Source organism: Hoplias malabaricus, chromosome 8, assembly GCF_029633855.1.
Source record: "Hoplias malabaricus isolate fHopMal1 chromosome 8, fHopMal1.hap1, whole genome shotgun sequence".
Classification (NCBI taxonomy): Eukaryota; Metazoa; Chordata; class Actinopteri; order Characiformes; family Erythrinidae; genus Hoplias; species Hoplias malabaricus.
Genome location: NC_089807.1, coordinates 26556755 through 26575430, shown reverse-complemented (window position 1 = coordinate 26575430; position 18676 = coordinate 26556755). Strand labels below are relative to the sequence as shown.

At 39.1% G+C, this 18676-nt stretch overlaps 1 protein-coding gene across 6 annotated transcripts in view; it reads right to left on the bottom strand.

Moving 5' to 3' along the window:
- The window catches only part of LOC136705540 (arginyl-tRNA--protein transferase 1), a 140481-nt gene that overhangs the window by 12456 nt on the left and 109349 nt on the right, over window positions 1–18676 (bottom strand). For all 6 annotated transcript variants that reach the window (XM_066679166.1, XM_066679165.1, XM_066679168.1 and 3 more), the window contains one exon: window positions 2914–3034. In XM_066679166.1, coding sequence (XP_066535263.1) covers window positions 2914–3034 — 121 coding nt within the window. The remainder of the gene's footprint in view (window positions 1–2913; window positions 3035–18676) is intronic.

Genomic DNA, 18676 nt, shown 5'->3' with positions numbered 1-18676 from the left:
TGTTCCTAATCCAGTGATCGCTCAGTGTATGACACCTATATAACACCTCATCAAAGGCCCAGGAAACCAAAGTCTAAACTCTATTAAGCCCCATTAGAATAGGGTGTATGTGAACTTAAATCATTCTTGACCCCAGCCCAACCTCCTTCCCTCTGTGCTTCATTTAACATCCAATTCACTGATCTTTAATGCTAATATTTACCTTAAGAAAAGCACCAGGTCTCAAATTCTGATGGTGTAAAAATAAAAAATTGACTGGAAAAACAAGCGCCGGGAAAAAGCACAAGATAAAACCAATCAAAAGAAAGGTTCTACCTTTTTCTGTCAGTCTTCACATAACAGCTAAAGAATCATTCAAAGAAAAAAGGACAGGACAAGAAGAGAAAAAGAAAAAAAAAATCTGAAACACAACAATGAGTCCAGGGATGACTCGACAAGCTTTGTTTTTCCATTCCTGCTGGCGTCCCAGAATGCTCAGCGGTGGAGCTCCCTTCACACATGACTTTACCTCCCAGCATGGCACTGGCTCCAAGTATGACCTCATTGTGTTGACAGAATACCAGTTTAAGTTCTCTCAGAGGCTCTGCTCACTATTCTTAACAGGAGAAAACAAAAGGCTTTGTGTTGAGACATCTACTAAAACTTCTGCATGCCCTTATAATGTCCCTAAAGCTATTGGTCCAACTTTCAATGGAAATGTAAACAGAACATGTAGATTTCTCTCTGGCTGTAAAAAGGGCTAATACCTCCTAGATGTTACAGACTGCAAAGTTTATGCATTTACTGAGTGCAGGAAAAGGTTATTAAAAAGGATATTGTTAAAAAGGTTATATTAAGTATTAATAATGTCATCCATTTATAAATCTACTAAGTAGTGATGGTATGAAGTATCACAATTAAACATCAGTCAAACATTTATACTATTAAAATGTATATTCTCAGTGAAACAACACCAATATAATTGGGAATTTCCTGAAAATCGCTATTTTAAATCAGCATATGATATATTTTATAGTACATATAACTCTATATATTCAAGACACCAAACTCCTTGCAGATAATGAAACAAGGTGAGTATCCCCAACTTCCAGGACCCCAAAATTCTGAAGCTGTGGGGCAGTAACACTACCTGTTGCACAAACGTATTGGGATACACAACCTAATCATCAAATAAAGGTGTTTAATTTACTCCCATTGACATAGTTGTTTAAAAACATGCACTTATTCATTTTTTTTTTGAAAGAGTAGGTCATTCTAAAAGCTCACTAAATTTAAGCATGATGCTGTAGTATTATGTCACCAATACAACAAGTTAAGTTTGAAATATCTTCCCTCCTAAATATTGCATGAACAACTGAGAGTGGTATTATTGAAAAGTGGAAGTCTTTAGGAACCACAGCAACTCAAAACTCAAAACCTCATTCAAAACTCATTAGACTTCCAAACCTGCTGCTATAGCTGCAAATGGAGAACCAACTCCATATTAATGCCTATGGATTTAGAATGGGATAACATTCACACACCTGTAAGTCTAATACTTGGGTGTCCCATTAATTTTGTCTACATTGTGTAGTTTAATTCAAGCCTAAAATTCTAAAACTGTCATTTCATCACTGCAAAATAGTAAACCATTGTAAAATTGTACACTTGAACACTGTTCCTGATTTGTTAATACATTTTGAACTGTGGTAATGAACATATTTCAATATATGGCTAATGATTCAATGTAAATATTATTTTAATATTGAACAATACTTGGAAAACACTAATATACATTCCAAAGGCTATAAACTGCTTTTATTGGCCAGCTGAACAGCTTTGTCTATTTAGCATATCCACCAGCCACACAATATTTCACACACACAAACACACACACAACACTGAGCACTTTTTTAAAAACAAGAAGAACGAGTTTAAAAAAAAAAATTAAAATAAAGTAAATAAAAATTAAAAAATAAATAAACCTATGACTACTCAATTCATCTTAAAAATAACTGACAGATTTGCGAACAACTATAATAGGTAGTGTGCTAATTTTGTGACATTTTCACCTAAAGCATTTACCCAACAGGCCATGCCTGAGAAGTTTCCAGAGTGGGAACTCTGAATACACAAAGACCCTTTTCTAAACTGACGCATGCAAGTAGTTAATGTGCTTTTCCAAGGAGTGAACAAAAATTATTAGAAATGTGAGAACATAAGCAAGACAAGGCATCAGCTACAGGGTGTGTGTGTGAGAGAGAGACAGAGAGAGAGAGAGAGAGAATTAGCTGAAGCATAGAAAAACAGTAAGGGGGTGGTGGGTTGGAGTTAACGTTCAAGTTGTCAGACTCTCCGTCTTTGGCGTCCCCTAGTCAGCAACGATATTATTTCTATTATTTTTATTACCATGGCCATTATCTCCTCAGTGTCCAGGAATGACCACAGGACTGACCTCACTGAACCACCAGTCCAGTTCATTTCATCACAAACGGGCCCTGTCGACTTCCCGCTTGGCCAGCAGACCAGAAATACATAAATATAGTTGAAGACTTACAAAAGAATGAAACATAAGGAGCATGTTTACAGACTGACTACTGTTAAAAAGCTGACACCATTTAAGGGCGTTGTGTATTAATATCATGGGAAATAGCACACTGTGCACTTTTTTTTTTTGCCATGATGCATACAATTTGAGTCCTATTTCAAAGTGCCTGACAAATATGAGGACAAATAGCCAATATAAACAGTGCTGAGAACTCTTCCAAAGTGAGGTCATGGGGTGGGACTACTGAACTGACAAGTTCTCACAATAGCTGCAGAGCCATCATGATTCATGAGTTCACTCATTAAAGAGGTAATTTTGTGTGCATGCAGATACTTGCGAGTAATCTTATAATGGATGTCAATGTTGCCATGAGTTTCGAGGTTCACCTGCTTTCGTGTCTTCATTTAGGCGAGCGTAAGCGGAGATGTCAAGGCGGGGGATGCATCTCTCAATGGGCGTCCACACGTAGGTTTCTGGGCACAGAAGATCTGAAGGCCTGTACTGACCCTGAGGAAAGACAATATGGACTTTGTCACTGACACTGAATTAGATTAGATCCATCAAAGATCAGATAAACAGAAAGGAGACAAGCAATTACTTTTTTTGTTTTTTTTCCCCCCACCAACATTGGTGGATTAGTGAGGATCTAAATGGGAGTCGGCAGAATAAAATCACAGACAAAGAGAAATAATTTGTTACATCTGTGCTGCTAATAACATAGGCCCTAGCTTTACCAACTAGATCCCTTTGGCTGGAAAAGTAAAGGTGATATTTCTGTAAATCGTGTTTATAGTTCTATTACAGTCCAGTGACATTAAATCTAAAAGGCTAGAAATCTACAAAGGGTAAAACCAGTACTTATCTGCAAAATGCTGTATAGCTGATGTGTATTGCTGCACCTTGAAATCAATATAGTAGCTTTTAGATGGCTGTGAAAATTAATCTATGTTCCCTATGTTCCACTGGACCAAACAGCAGACATATGTCTTGCATTATTCTCTAATGAAGCATTATGCTCAAAAATATTGAACTATGTTGTTCAATATGCATAAATAGAACTACTAATAGACTTAAATATACAGTATATTTACAGTCAATCACTAAAAAATATATGGTCGTTTCCCCCATAAGTTTTGCTTTTAAGAAATGACAAAAACTCAATGCCAAAAAGCATATATTTGATCTTGTATATATTATTTGTCATCCTGTATGCACAACTGTAAGGTTTAATCAATAACCACACTATTCTCATTCTTACAAACACAAATGTGTTATAGATTGAAAGTTTAGAAACAATTTCCAACAGAAGCCAACCTTCTGAATGATATCAAATTAGACATTTATTCTTCTTTAGCAAGTGCTATCAGTGAATTTTAAGGTTACATTTTATCATTCTACCTGGGTTACAATGAATATTAAACTAAAGTGTACAAATATTTTTAAGAAAGTTTACAAGCTAGGAGAAAATACAAAGCACAAGAAGGGGATGTGCCAGAGTTCTAGTAAGAGACCTTGAGAGGCCTGAATATCAGAAGCCTGTAGGCAATCACATAGAGCACAATAAACCTTGCACATTACCCCACACACTCAGAGTGCCCACTGTGTAAACAAGGGGATGCCTGCAGACTTCTGCATTACTTCAAAACACATAAGCATGAACACACAACACGCATGGACATGCTCTCACTGTGGGCTATATCGGACTATAGTGGGATTAGTAGATTGTCCGGTCAAACGAGAAGGCTCCAGAAAAGACCCATCATCGACTGTCGTTATCCGAGGCTGGAAACTATGTGCCGTGTTTTCATGACCAGGAGGGCGTGAAAATGGGGGTGTCTGAACACCCCCCACCCCCTTTTTTTTTTAAATATTCATACTATTCTGTGAGTGGTGAAGGTGAAGTTTTCACACCTCATCTTTATCAATGCTACTCTGTCAGCAGTAGTGAGCAGGACAGGGCCTGTGCCGCTGGACAGCCTTATTCGACTCAGCACTAGGAAATCTAAGGGGAGGAGGAAGGACAGTGGATTGACTTCTCATCTGCCTCCAAATGTTACATAGTGCAATTTCTGCAGTACTGAGCCTGTAGTAGCAATGACAGAGGCTCTACTCTCCCTATAACAGGACAGTTAAGAATCAAAATTTTGAATCTATAATTTTAACATATAAATACTACCTGGTTTTGCTTTAAATCAGCCACAAGAATTGGTTACAGTAATTTATATTGCTATGCATTACTCAAAAGCACTGTTTTTATTGCATTGCACTGTATTGTATTACCTTCATCACTGGTGGTGAAATGTACTTCCATAGTTTATAGAAGACTAATAAATATGTAAAGATTATATATGATATAGACTTATATAGCACCTTTCTAAATACCCAAGGACCCTGCACAGAACGCCTTTCCATACAACATTCACCACCATGATAAATATGATGATAATTCACTGATGTATTCACATATTTCTCTTCTTGCATATATTTATTTAAAGTTCTACTATTGCTTTCTGTCAATAGGTGAATTAAGCTAAGCTTTACTTTCCTCCTAGAAGAGATAATTCTTTGTTAATCTCTCTACAAAAGTTGGATCCAAAATGGCCACCATGGTCACCACCCATCTTGAAAATTTCCCCCCTCCCATATACTAATGTGCCACAAACAGGAAGTTAATATCACCAACCATTCCCATTTTATTAAGGTGTATCCATATAAATGGCCCACCCTGTACAATGTTTAATTTCCCTTCAATATATACATTTTTCATAACAGTCTGAAGGTATTGCCTTGTACATATAAAAAGAAAGAAGCAAATATTAAGGTGAAACAGACTGACAGAAAATTCTATTTAGGCTGGTGAAATAGTAGCTACAACTACTGCAGGCCAAGCCCCATTTGGGGAATTTCTAAACACATCAAATATCCCATTCCCACTTTCCGCTCCTCTGCAAAATTGTCTACACACAGTAACCTGGAACATGGATGAGTAAGAGGACAGCAGATTTGTGAGAGGGGGCTGTTGCCAGTAACTAGCCTGTGGACATGCTTCCTGCACTCATTACCATGGCATGAGGGAAAAGTTGCCTGTTGCAACAGGTCTGTAGTCCAAAGACAGGAAAACTAACCTCTTATTTTATACAGCTAGGAAAGAAACACTTTTGTTACAAAATGTACTTTTCATGAATGCAGAATCAGATGTCGGATTCTTTGGTTGCCTAAAGATGTACCAGTCTTGGTACTAGACACTCTGACCTGCTTTCTTATGACTTGAAATTGCAACTTAGATATTGAATATAGCATCTGACTCAGTGCATACTATTGTGTTTCTGGCAATGTCCAAGCCAAAAAGGTGTGTGTTTATATAGTATTGTATTACCTACATCACTGGTTCTATATAAAGTACTTAAAAGACTATTAAAAATATAAATGGTGAATCCAATTTCATCCCTTGTCCTACCAATCTGTTTTGCCTAGAGGTTGGGGTCTCAGTACTTTTTGGGAAATAAACCCACAAAATGTCAGCATTTTTTCCAACTAACAATTGTATTATCTTTGTTTAACATATTTTTAATGTATTATGCCCCCATTCTTTATAACAATCAAAAAGCATCATTAGTAGTACACGTTTTAGTAGATAGCTTGTTCATTTCCAGCTCCAGCCTGAGGCTAATTCAACATCTAAGGTGGAACGAAAAAGCTGTGTAATAGGAAGCTGAATTCAGCTTCATATTACAGAAGAGTTAGGAGTGGGTGATTAAAAAAATTATTGTGGAACTCTTCTGAAAGAATATGATATACTAAATCTACCTAAAGTCCAGTAGCGTTCTTCTGACATCACTGCAGACTCGTGTAGATCTACCTACAGAGCTGCACTAGTAGCTTAGGAAGGAAGCACTTCTCTTTTTTGATTTGTTTTCTAATAGATCGCTCTCATGAAGGGTCATCCCATTTTGTAGGGGAAGATTTTAACCACTACATCATGTAACTAGGTTCCAAGGATGACGAAAACAAGGGGTAGGTGTAAAAATAAGAAAGGTGTTTCACCCTTAAAGCAGCAGCTAGCTAAACAGTCTGGGTGGTAGCATGATGTAAAGCTTGCACAAGGTGGTATTTGTGTATATATTCGTTTTGTGTTTATGTGCCTGCTAAAATTCATTTATTTAATAATTATCATTTTTTCTTTGCAACCCATTTTTTATTACCTGCAACCCATGGTTGGAAAAACCCTGCAATATGGCACAGCCCTACTACACATATTAAAATTTTGTATTTCAAGTATTTCAATAGTTAACTGCTTTTCACAGCTCTGCTAAAACTAACAGTGGTAATAATAGTTTTATACATGTAATTATTAGCACTTTTTTCCAATATCAAAAAATCTAACAAAAAGTTTATCATTTATCTGCATATATCAGTGGTCCATATATTGTGCACCCCTTTAGCTCACTTGGGAGTTCACTTGTTGAAACAACACTAAATAAGACGTGAGTAGCAAAGGGAGTGCTATGTTTCTGAGATAGAAGACAATAACTAGCCAAAAAGGGTTCCGCAAGGAGTCCTGGAAGTTCACGTAGAAGATGGAATCGGCTGCACAAGCAGAGGGATGAGATAGAAAGATGGATTCTGGCTGCTCATTATCTACACACGTCTGTTCCACTTCCTTCGTGGCTCAGTTGGCCATGCTTCCAGGAGCTGAGCTCAGCACCACTGCCGCCACAACCACAGGCCGCCGTCTCCTCCTCATATTCCTGTTTTCTGTTCATTCTCAAAGACCCTGGGTTCATAACAGAGTTCACTCCTTCAGAGTGACTTCTGGGGTTTCACAGAGGGGGCCAAAACCTTTCTGGCACTCTGAATCTGTCCTAATTATACTCTGGTCCATTTGTGGAGATAATAGCTCTATCCAAGTCGATTGCAAAGGCTATGGAGAAGGAAAGAATCTTTATTTTGATAAAATATATATATATATAGGAAGAGTGGAAAAATGGACCTTGTAGAGAGACTTTTTCTATCTGTGCCCATAAATCAGTAAGTTCTACTAGGGGAGGACATGATAATACAGGCAGAAGGCCAGTGGATCTTCATATCTTAAGAAAAAAAAAAAAAAACACTTCAGTCACGCACTCATCAAATCCACAGCCAGTTTTGTCTTTTGTTGAGGTCCTGTGATTAGGAGGGGAAACGGCAGAGCTCATCAATCATAACTTAACATAAGGATAGAAGTGGAATTAGGGAATCAGTTGGATCCTTTTAAACAAATCTTCAAACCAAAAATAATCTCCACATTTCTTGGGCCATTTTTCTTTTTCCTCCAAAGTTGATTAAACAGAACAGCATGCCTCACAGAGCCTCATCCATCTTCTCACCCTCCTTCCAACCCTCACTTACACGGCAATGAAAGCCATGATGACAGACAAACCGTGCTCTTCAGGGTTCATTAACATCTTCATAGCAAAGCAAAAAAGGACAAAGAAAAGCAAAAATTAATTTTGTTTGTGTAGCACCTTGCATACATAGTGTCTGGCTAACTTCACACAAACGACCATTCAGGACGAAAAAAATAAAATAATAATAATAATAATAAAATACAGACAAGAAAAAAAACACTGATCTCGCACTGATAACATGTGGATAAGGTTGGTGGTAATGTAAGGGTATGGGAACTGGAGTCTGAGGGATGGTCAAAAGGAGGTGGGTGGGATCTGATACAGATGAATGCGAGAGTGGAATTTCGGACTCTGGGAGAGAAATGATGCAAGTCAATTCTTATCGTGTGACCAGAAATGCTACCACTATGTTTTATGGGACAAACATTTAAAAATCTGACATAGGTCATGGTCCATGCATCTTTAATTCATCATAAGGTATGCAGTGCAAATCATGTTGCCTCTCGTTCTTTAGGAAGCATACCTGAAGATCACTTTCAGCTCAGCAGAGACACGAACATGACAGTGGCACTGTAGCGTACTGTATCAAGTGCAGCAGTGTTGTGTTGTGTAATTTTATATATATATATGGAGGTTGTGGGTTCAAGCCCCGCTCTGGGTCTGTGAGGAATATGGTGTGTTTTCTCCGGTTTCCTCCTATGGTCTAAAAACACACATTGATAGTTTTGGTGATTGAAGGATATATATATATATATATATATATATATTTTTTTTTTTTTTTTTTTTTTTTTTTTTTTTTTTTTTTGAAGTTCTTTATGGAACACTGGGATGCCATGTCATCCGGACCAGAGAGGACAAGGACAACCCAAGTTGTTATCAATGCTCCGTTCAGAAGCCTGCATCACTAATGGTATGGGATTGCATGAGTGCTTGTGGCATGGGCAGCTTGCATGTCTGGAAAGGCACCATTAATGCAGAGAACTATGCTCAGGTTCTAGAATAACATATGCTCCCATCTAGACGTCATCTCTTTCAGGGAAGACCCTGCATTTTTCAACAAGATAATGCCAGACCACATTCTGTAGCAATCACAACATCATGGCTACGTAGGAGAAGGATCCGGGTACTGAATTGGCCAGCCTGCAGTCCAGATCTTTCACCTATAGAGAACATTTGGCGCATCATAAAGAGGAAGGTGTGACAAAGGCCCAAGACGATTGAACAGTTAGAGGCCTGTATTAGACATGAATGGGAGAGCATTCCTATTTGTAAACTTGAGAAACTGGTCTCTTCTGTCCCCAGACGTCTGTTGAGAGTTGTAAGAAGAAGGGGGGGATGCCACACAGTGGTAAAAAATGGCCTTGTCCCAACTTTTTTGGGATTTGTTGACGCTATGAAATTTTGAAACAACATATTTTTTTCCCTTAAAATGATACATTCTCTCAGTTTAAACTTTTGATCCGTAATTTCTGTTCTATTCGGAATAAAATATTAGATTATATATATATATATATATATATATATATATATATATATATATATATATATATATATATATACAGGGGTTGAACAATGAAACTGAAGCACCTGGTTTTAGACCACAATAATTTATTAGTATGGTGTAGGGCTTCCTTTTGCGGCCAATACAGCATCAATTCATCTTGGGAATGACATATACAAGTCCTGCACAGTGGTCAGAGGGATTTTAAACCATTCTTCTTGCAGGATAGTGGCCAGGTCACTACGTGATGCTGGTGGAGGAAAATGTTTACTGACTCGCTCCTCCAAAAGACCCCAAACTGGCTCAATAATATTTCGATCTGGTGACTGTGCAGGCCATGGGAGATGTTTAACTTCACTTTCATCTTCATCCATCCAATCTTTCACCAGTCTTGCTGTGTGTATTGGTGCGTTGTCATCCTGATACACGGCACCACCTTCAGGACACAATGCTTGAACCATTGGATTCACATGGTCCTCCAGAATGGTTCGGTAGCCCTTGGCAGTAACGCATCCATCTAGCACAAGTATTGAGCCAAGGGAATGCCATGATATGGCAGCCCAAACCATCACTGATCCACCCCAATGCTTCACTCTGGGCATGCAACAGTCTGGTTGGTACGCTTCTTTGGGGCTTCACCACACTGTAACTCTCCCGGATGTGGGGAAAACAGTAAAGGTGGACTCATCAGAGAACAATACATGTTTTATATTGTTCACAGCCCAAGATTTGCGCTCCTTGCACCATTGAAACCGACGTTTGGCATTGGCATGAATGACCAAAGGTTTGGCTATAGCAGCCCGGCCGTGTATATTGACCCTGTGGAGCTCCCGACAGTCAGTTCTGGTGGAAACAGGAGAGTTGAGGTGCACATTTAATTCTGTCGTGCTTTGGGCAGCCGTGGTTTTATGTTTTATGAATACAATCCAGGTTAGCACCCGAACATCCCTTTCAGACAGCTTGCTCTTGCGTCCAATGTTAATCCTGTTGGATATGTTTCATCCTTCTTGGTGGTATGCTGACATTACCCAGGATACTGTGGCTCTTGATACATTACAAAGACTTGCTGTCTTGGTCACAGATGCGCCAACAAGACGTGCACTAACAATTTGTCCTGTTGAACTCTGGTATATCACCCATAATGTTGTGTGCATTGCAATATTTTGAGCAAAACTGTGCTCTTACTCTGCTAACTGAACCTTCACACTCTGCTCTTACTGGTGCAATGTGCAATTAATGACTGCACAAAAAAAATAACTGGATTTTTTTGCCTTTTGCCTGAATTACTGCAGCAATGCGGCATGGCATGGAGTTGATCAATCTGTGGTACTGCTCAGGTGTTATGAGAGCCCAGGTTGCTCTGATAGTGGCCTTCAGCTCTTTTTCTTTGTTGGGTCTGGCGTATTGCATCTTCCTCTTCACAATACCCCATAGATTTTCTATGGGGTTAAAGTCAGGCGAGTTTGCTGGCCAATTAAGAACAGAGAGAGCATGGTCCTTAAACCAGGTACTGGTATCTTTGTCACTGTGTGCAAGTGCCAAGTCCTGTTGGAAAATGAAATCTGCATCTCCATATAGTTGGTCGGAGGCATGAAGTGCTCTAAAACTTCTTGGGTTGACCTTGGACCTCAGAAAACACAGTGAACCAACACCAGCAGAGAACTCCCAAAACTACCCCAAAAAATCACTGCCTGTAGAAACTTTACACTGGACCTCAAGCAACATGGATTCTGTGCCTCTCCTCTCTTCCTCCAGACTCTGGGACCTTGATTTCCAAAGGAAATGCAAAATTTACTTTAATCAGAGGAACTTTGGACCACTCAGCAGCAGTCCAGTTCTTTTTGTTTTTAGTGCAGGCGAGACACTTCTGACGCTGTCTCTTGTTCAAGAGTGGCTTGACACAAGGAAAGCGATAGCTGAGACCCATGTCTTGCATACGTCTGTGCGTGGTGGTTCTTGAAGCAATGACCTTTTGTGTCTTGCCCTGCTTTTGTGTAAGGTGTCAGTGGTCATTTTTAGTACAACTGTCAAGTCAGCAGTCTTCCCCATGATTGTGTAGCCTACAGAACTAGACTGAGAACAAGACCGATTAGTGTGGCACCAGGTGTCTTCAATATTGAACCTTTTCACAATATTCTAATTTTATGACCAGCACATAGATACATACATACATCTGCTGGGAAACTGAACTGTGTGGCACCCTAGAAACTCCAGCACAGAGTGTGAAACTGAGAGTTACCCTCACAGAGTTCTCTGACATAGTGGGATAGCTTATTAATGCTTATAAAACATTACATGTGCATCAATCAGTCCACTCTTGCTTTCTGTAAATTCTCGTTCTCACAATAGCCATAATCACCTTTGAAACATCTTCATTTGCGTCCTCATCAGTCATCACCAATATCAGATTACACCTCACAGCCCTAATGCACTCCTAATAACAGCTAGTGGTTCATGGTAGATGGACAGTGCATACTGAAAAAGAATTAAAAGACTAACAAAATGAATTTCAGGTTTCATAGCAGAACAGTTAAAACACTCACAATGGCCACTTCCTTCATTTCTCTTACTTTTACCAGCAAAAACTAGATGGTGTCTTTCAACTAATAATAAAAAATCCCTCAAGTTGGTGTTACCTCATTTCTTTCTCTGAAAGGGGCCAGCCCTCAGGCCCATACCTGAGATTTATTTGAAAAGCAATTAATCAGGAACATAAATCCTCCACCTCTTTTGGCAAGGAATTCTTGTGAAAGACAAAACCTTCCAGCTCAAAGCCTCAGGATTTTTGTGCTCTTTGGATTCCTAAAGAAGTTCCTAAGAACTGATCTGGGATCAGAATTCCTGGCTGGAAAATTTGCCTAATAAGAAAAAAGGCAAAACTGTTCATAACCATTGCATCCTGAAGTGTGTGCTAGAAGTAACAAAGTGTTACGTTAGTACACTGTACAATGCATGTTGATTTGGTGCAACTCTAGGGATGGAAGGTACATTTCTCACCATACATGAGCTTAAGCAAACAAATGCTCAAACGTCAGTAATATGGTAATAAAATGAGATGGAGCACCATTAAACATCTTTAAAATGAGTTTGAGTACATTTTGTGATCCAAAACGAATCATCCAACAGCACTATCTGACCTCACTGATGTTCTAATGGGTGAATGCCAACAAATTCTCAGAGAAATATTTCAAAATCTTGAACCTGAAACCTGCCCAAAAAAGTAGAGGATGTTTCTGCATCAGACAAACTAACTATTTATAACTTTCATTGCAGAATACATTTTCAGGAAAAAAAAAAAATTAGGGAAGAAAGATCTATCTATTTATCACCAACACGATTACTCTTCTGATTGAGATATATGATTAAACACGAACACTGCATCATTATCACTGGGTTTTATTACTGGATTATATCATGAAATCCAGCGCCTACTGTAAAGGCTTTTCCTTCCAACATATCAAATAAATGATGATTTAAAGGGGATATTCATGATTGGTGTTTGGACCCTGGCTCAGTAACTGGAAAAGAAGCTAAGTGTCTCAGTCAGCCCTATTTCTGCGCCATAGGTGTTTTTTTATTTATTTATTTATTTATATTTTTTGGGCTGTTACATTTGTGTAAAAGTAAAAGTAAGACCGAAAGTGCTAAAAAAACTAAACTTCTCAAGGTACAGACGTGTTTCTCTGGTAATTCTGTGGTGTAAAGTTCAACTTTAGCCACATACAATCCGAAGTTGGTTTCTTACCCAAACATACCGTCCCACCTTAAAAGACGTGAAGCTTCCAAATGAACATAAATGGGAGGTGGGGTGTGTTGTGGGGGAATTCGCTACATTGCCTTTAAAAATGCAATTGTAATCCAGTAAAATATGTCAGCATTTTGAGATAGGAAAAGATAAACTATGTTTAAATTGATTTTTGATTTTTCATTTTTTTAAACTGGATTAAAGCTACTGGCTGAGGTTCTGCTGACAGCCATTCTTTTCTTGACAGTTTAAGATAATAATGCCATTCATAACTCCTGTGTGGAACACAAGTGAAAACAGACCTAGAGGCAAACACAGACCCAAGAGGGAGCACAACTCCAACACCTTCAAGCCCTGCCCCCTATACTGCAAGTCGGGAAGGGTGTCCATGTCTCGCTGGGGGAGGGCTCTGGCGGGGTTTTTTTTGGGTGGGGGGGGTTTCCCTCCGTTTCTCCAAATTTCATGCACATCTGGGCCCTATTTCCCCCACACGTCTCCCTTTCACATTTCAGGCATATCCGTACACATACAACAGCAAGACAAAGTTCAGGAGTGTAGGAATGGAACAGAGCTCATTGTAAAGGGCCACACTGATAATGGAGTGTGCTTATGAATGGAGGTAAACAAACCTAAGAGTTTCAATAACACGAGGGTCACTACTTATCAAATGACCCCTTAATCAAACATATTCATTTAACAAAAAATATTCCTTAGACATAGGTGGATTCTGCAGCCCTAATGACTATCCAACACATGCTCAATGCTAAATGTCATTCAGAAAAGCTACAAAACACTGTGTTAATGCCGTAGAATAGCAACCTGTCTAAACATTTACTGTTCCACTCTGAATTCACCCTCCACTACGCAGCCCCAGACAATAGCCGGCCTATCCCTCCTGACATTAAGCTGTAGGTATTTTTTTTCAGCGCAACCCAAGAGCACACACTGAAAAATAACAAGGATACACTTCTGCACAAAGACACAGACACATGTGCTCACTTGCCCAGGAGCGCTCTCACCTCAGCTTTAACCCACAGACAAAAGGGGACAAACACTGTTGCCAAGTTGCACCCTTTATTTGGACTGGAATAAATACCCTGGGCAGACATCTCTGACAGAAATATCTTAAGGAGGTTGAAGTAAGACTCCTACTGTTAAAGGAACGTTAGGTACTTTTTTATTTAAACCCTAAAATAACAGCTTCAAAATTCATTGTATTATTTTACCTCTAATAGAGAAAATGGAGCCATAGTTGTTGCTACTTTAGGCTCAGCACTGGAGAAACTACACTATGTAACTTTTGCAGGAGGGTAGGAGATGACAGCCCCCCTCCCCCACACACACACTCCAGGCTCAGCCCTGCAGAAACTGCACTATGTAACTTTAGCAGGAGGGCAGGAGATGACACCCCTCCTCCTATTCACTCCAGTGTCAGCACTGCAGAAACTACACTATGTAAATTTAGCAGGAAAGTAGGAGATGCTTTTATCAGAAACAGAAATCCAGACAACACAGATGTGCAAGGATTATTACTAATTCATATGTTTATTGTGTACTGAGCATTTTACCTTAAAATTATAGCTTCAAAACCATTAAGATGAATCACTACTCAAGATTTTGTTGTTGCTACTCTGAGCTCAGCACTGCAGAAACTAAATTACGTAAGTTTTGATGGATGGTAGAAAACCATCTCCCTCCCTCCCTCCCTCCCTCCCTCCACCTGCCCCATTGTTTCAGGACAGTGCTATAAAGGTGAATTACACTCTGCAACTGTAAAGGGAGCCAAGAAGTACAAATACCACATCTTACATATTGTTGCTTTAAGGATACCCATTTTTGTTTTTTGTTTTAGAATTTGTATGCAATATAACACTGGGTTTTTTTCCATTCAGTGAAGTAAAGGCTTCTGTTGTTTCCTGTGGCAGGACTGGTTGGATAGAACAGTGGATAACACCTGGTGTCTGAGTAATTTAATCCCTTCACAATCTGTCAAACACTCATTCTCATCTTTAATTATTCCGTAATTTCACACATGGGAGATAGGAGTTCATTTACTTGTCAAGGCAGGATCACTACTGCTATATTTATAAATTTCCTTGGGTATGACTCCTATTTTTTTTCCTACCACTCCAAATAATACGAGGGCATCTATTAAATATGTAATTGTAGAGTAAAGGGCGTGTCATATTACAGTTCTTAATAAAAGAAACAAAGAACCATGTTGTGGCTCAAAAACAGTAACACCACAGTGAACACTGTATGACATAAAGTGAACTGTGGTGAACTAGTACAAAGAGGGTGTGGCTATATCCCCCGAGGAAGGACCTAGAGGTGCCCACAGTGACTTGAGGGTCAGTTAAGCAGCCATTATTTGGTTTAAAAAAAAGAGGACAGGTTTGTCTCACATGCTCCGGTCTTGACCTCAGTGGTCACTGGCACTGCCTGACACTGACCAGCTTACTGAAATCTCCACATTCATTAGCATTCATATACACAGATATTCACACTGGAGACCTTACACACTTGACAATAGACCAGATGTTGCAGAGTGACAAGTGTAAACACTCTCCGCCACACACACACACACTGGACCGACTGGGGTTGGTGTATGAAAGACAAGTGTAAACAGAAGTGTCCTTTACATTGCCTCCCACATTAACCTGCAAAAGCACTCTCTCTGTCACACATACTCTCTCTCTCTCTCTCTCTCTCACACACACACACCCCTACATCTCCGCACTCATGCTTGGCACACATTAGCTCCATTACGGCCACTGGGTGTGTCTTAAGTCATGTTGAAAATTGAGAGATTTACACTAAGCATACAAATCCCGCCAAGATTGTTCACTCCCCTCGACATATTATCAAGGGACAAACTTCAAATAAATAAGGCATCTAGGCTGGTAACCCACCCCAGGACCTGACTATTCCACACACACACACAAAGTCCTAGCTACGTGTCAGAGGCTGTGTGGATGACAGCTTAATGATGGGAAAATATTTTTACAGGATCGTATTTCGGCAGGGCAGTGTTTTATGGGCACAGGCTTTGGAGGCCCGTTTTTATCTCTCCATCTCTCTGACCGTTTATTGACGGCTGGCAGAAGTCCAGAAAAAGGGTCTGTACTTCCAGGGTCTTGGGCTTGATGCTGCAAAGTGAGGCTCTGCCTTCTTCAGAGTGTTGTTCCTCTACTCTAGTTTTCACATAAGACACATCTGATGTTTTTTTTTTCCAAAAAAAGGCTGCTATTTCAGAAATACCCGAGACTATAAATATCATATTTGAAACACCATTAAATAAATGAATAAATATATAAATAAGACGGTCATTACCGACTGGCTGAAAATATCCCACATATTCACTGTCAACAGTGGGCATATGGTCAATAAGGTTCCAGTATTCAGTGGCTCTGGAACCAGTTCTATTCAGGATTCTTAGAACTTTAGTGTTATCCAGTGGTATCCAGCCTGTGTTTCGTCATCACAGTGGGGCGTTGTGAGGTAGTTCGGTTCCAGTGTAACTCTGGCTGAAAATAGTGCCATGGTTTATCCAGTTTTTCATTTTTTGCATTTCATTTCTTTTTATTTCCTGTTTTTCTTTCTAAATTTCTCACTGGTGTTTTACCCAGCACACTACTGAGGATGATATAACATGCTTGTGACATCCACTGTCCAGGAACCAAAGTTTCTGGTTTGAGAACCAATTTATGTTGTTTGAAATATGCTGAAATGTCCCAAATTAGGTTCGTGAACGGTAACTCAACGGGCTCCATATTGGTAAAAAAGGGTTATAAATGTCCTAACAGAACAATATCCACAGTATTATACTGTCTCCGCCTGCTCGCTTTCACCTTGGGCACCCATGACCCACTTTCCAGTTCACTGGTTGTCCCCCATTGAACAGGATTTGGTAGGTATTAATCACTGAATAGTGGGAACAGTTCACAAGAGCTGCCATTTTAGTAATTCTCTGTTCCATATGCTAGCCCATTTTTCACTACGCTCTCAAAAATTAAATGTACTATAGAGGTACATTATTGATTACTAAAGGTACAAGCTGTGTAAATGTACCTTTAAAGTTACAACAAAAGTGTTAAAGTCCAGTTGTGCTCCCTAAAGCTGCATTACATTCTCTTCTCCAGAATAAGAGGTGAATATTTGTAGTAAAACAAATAAATAAATACATTTCTATAATTACAACAGAATAAGGAATATTTAATTATGTTCCCTAATTAGAGGTACTGGATATGTACCCTTCAGTGTATATTTTCCTGATGTACAGATGATAATTGTCATAAGAGTCAGTTCTTTTGCTTTGTACCAAACATTACTACAGAACCATTTTTATGTGGGTTGGTCCCTATATGTATCATTTCTAGCTAGAATAGTCATACGTTGTGACTATCCACGTGGTGCCAAATCAGAGCAGACGGATTTTTAGGCTACACCCACCAAGAGCCTAAATGCATGGCACTGAAAATAAACCTAAGGTGAGTTAATGGCAACCCAAACACACTGGGTCCAGGTGCTGGGCCACTCTGGCAACCATCACCCTGACATCAGATCTAAACTCTCGCTTTCTGACCCCATGACCTTCACACCTCCCTCCAGCCCTTCCCTCCATTCCTCTTGTTTGGAGGCAGATTTCGCTGCTAAGGCCTGACTCTGAGTTCTGACCTCCGAGTCCTTGACCCTGTCAGCAGCCCTCGCGGGAAAGCTAGAGTAACTGCCCAGAGACTGGGCCCCAATCTAAACACATAAACCACTGCAGACAACACTGTGGTCCACAGTGAGACAAGCTTTCAGAGAACCTGCATCGTAAAAACACACTTATGAGTGGGCTTTGTCCACATTAATATAAAATCACTACTTTGATTTATTCTATTTTTTGGAAACTTTTGAAGACTCTTGTTGGCCTTTATACTGTATTCAACTTTCTTGACAAACAGACAAATACATAAGATTCATAATTATTTTGAAAGATACCACATTCTGCATGTATAAGTCAAATGTTGTAGTGATACACAAATTCTGACATAACATACATTTTTTCCCATCACAACATTGTGAAATTTTTTTGGTAAATACAAGTGGCAAGCACATTTTTTTTCCTAAAAAATACAGTCTTATGCCAAACATAAACATGGGTTGCTCAATTTTGTAAACATGTCCTATACAGAGAACATATTTTTCTATATTAATATTTATGTCTGATTATTATTTATATATCTTTATTTGCAGAATGTAATATATTTCAGAGGAAAAGAAATATAAATAATGTAGTCTGTGTAAAACTTAAGCCATTTACGTTTTCCAAAGTACATACAACTCAGAAAATTAATAGAAACTGGACACTAAAATTCACATATTGTCACTGTCCAATGAAAACCATGTATATACTTTTTTTGATTTGTTAATCACCTTTAAGTTTACTACATCATGCGAAGAAGAACAGACGAATAGGAATGCTCCAAAATTACTTTGTAAATCTTTTTTACATTGACTTCCATTGAAAG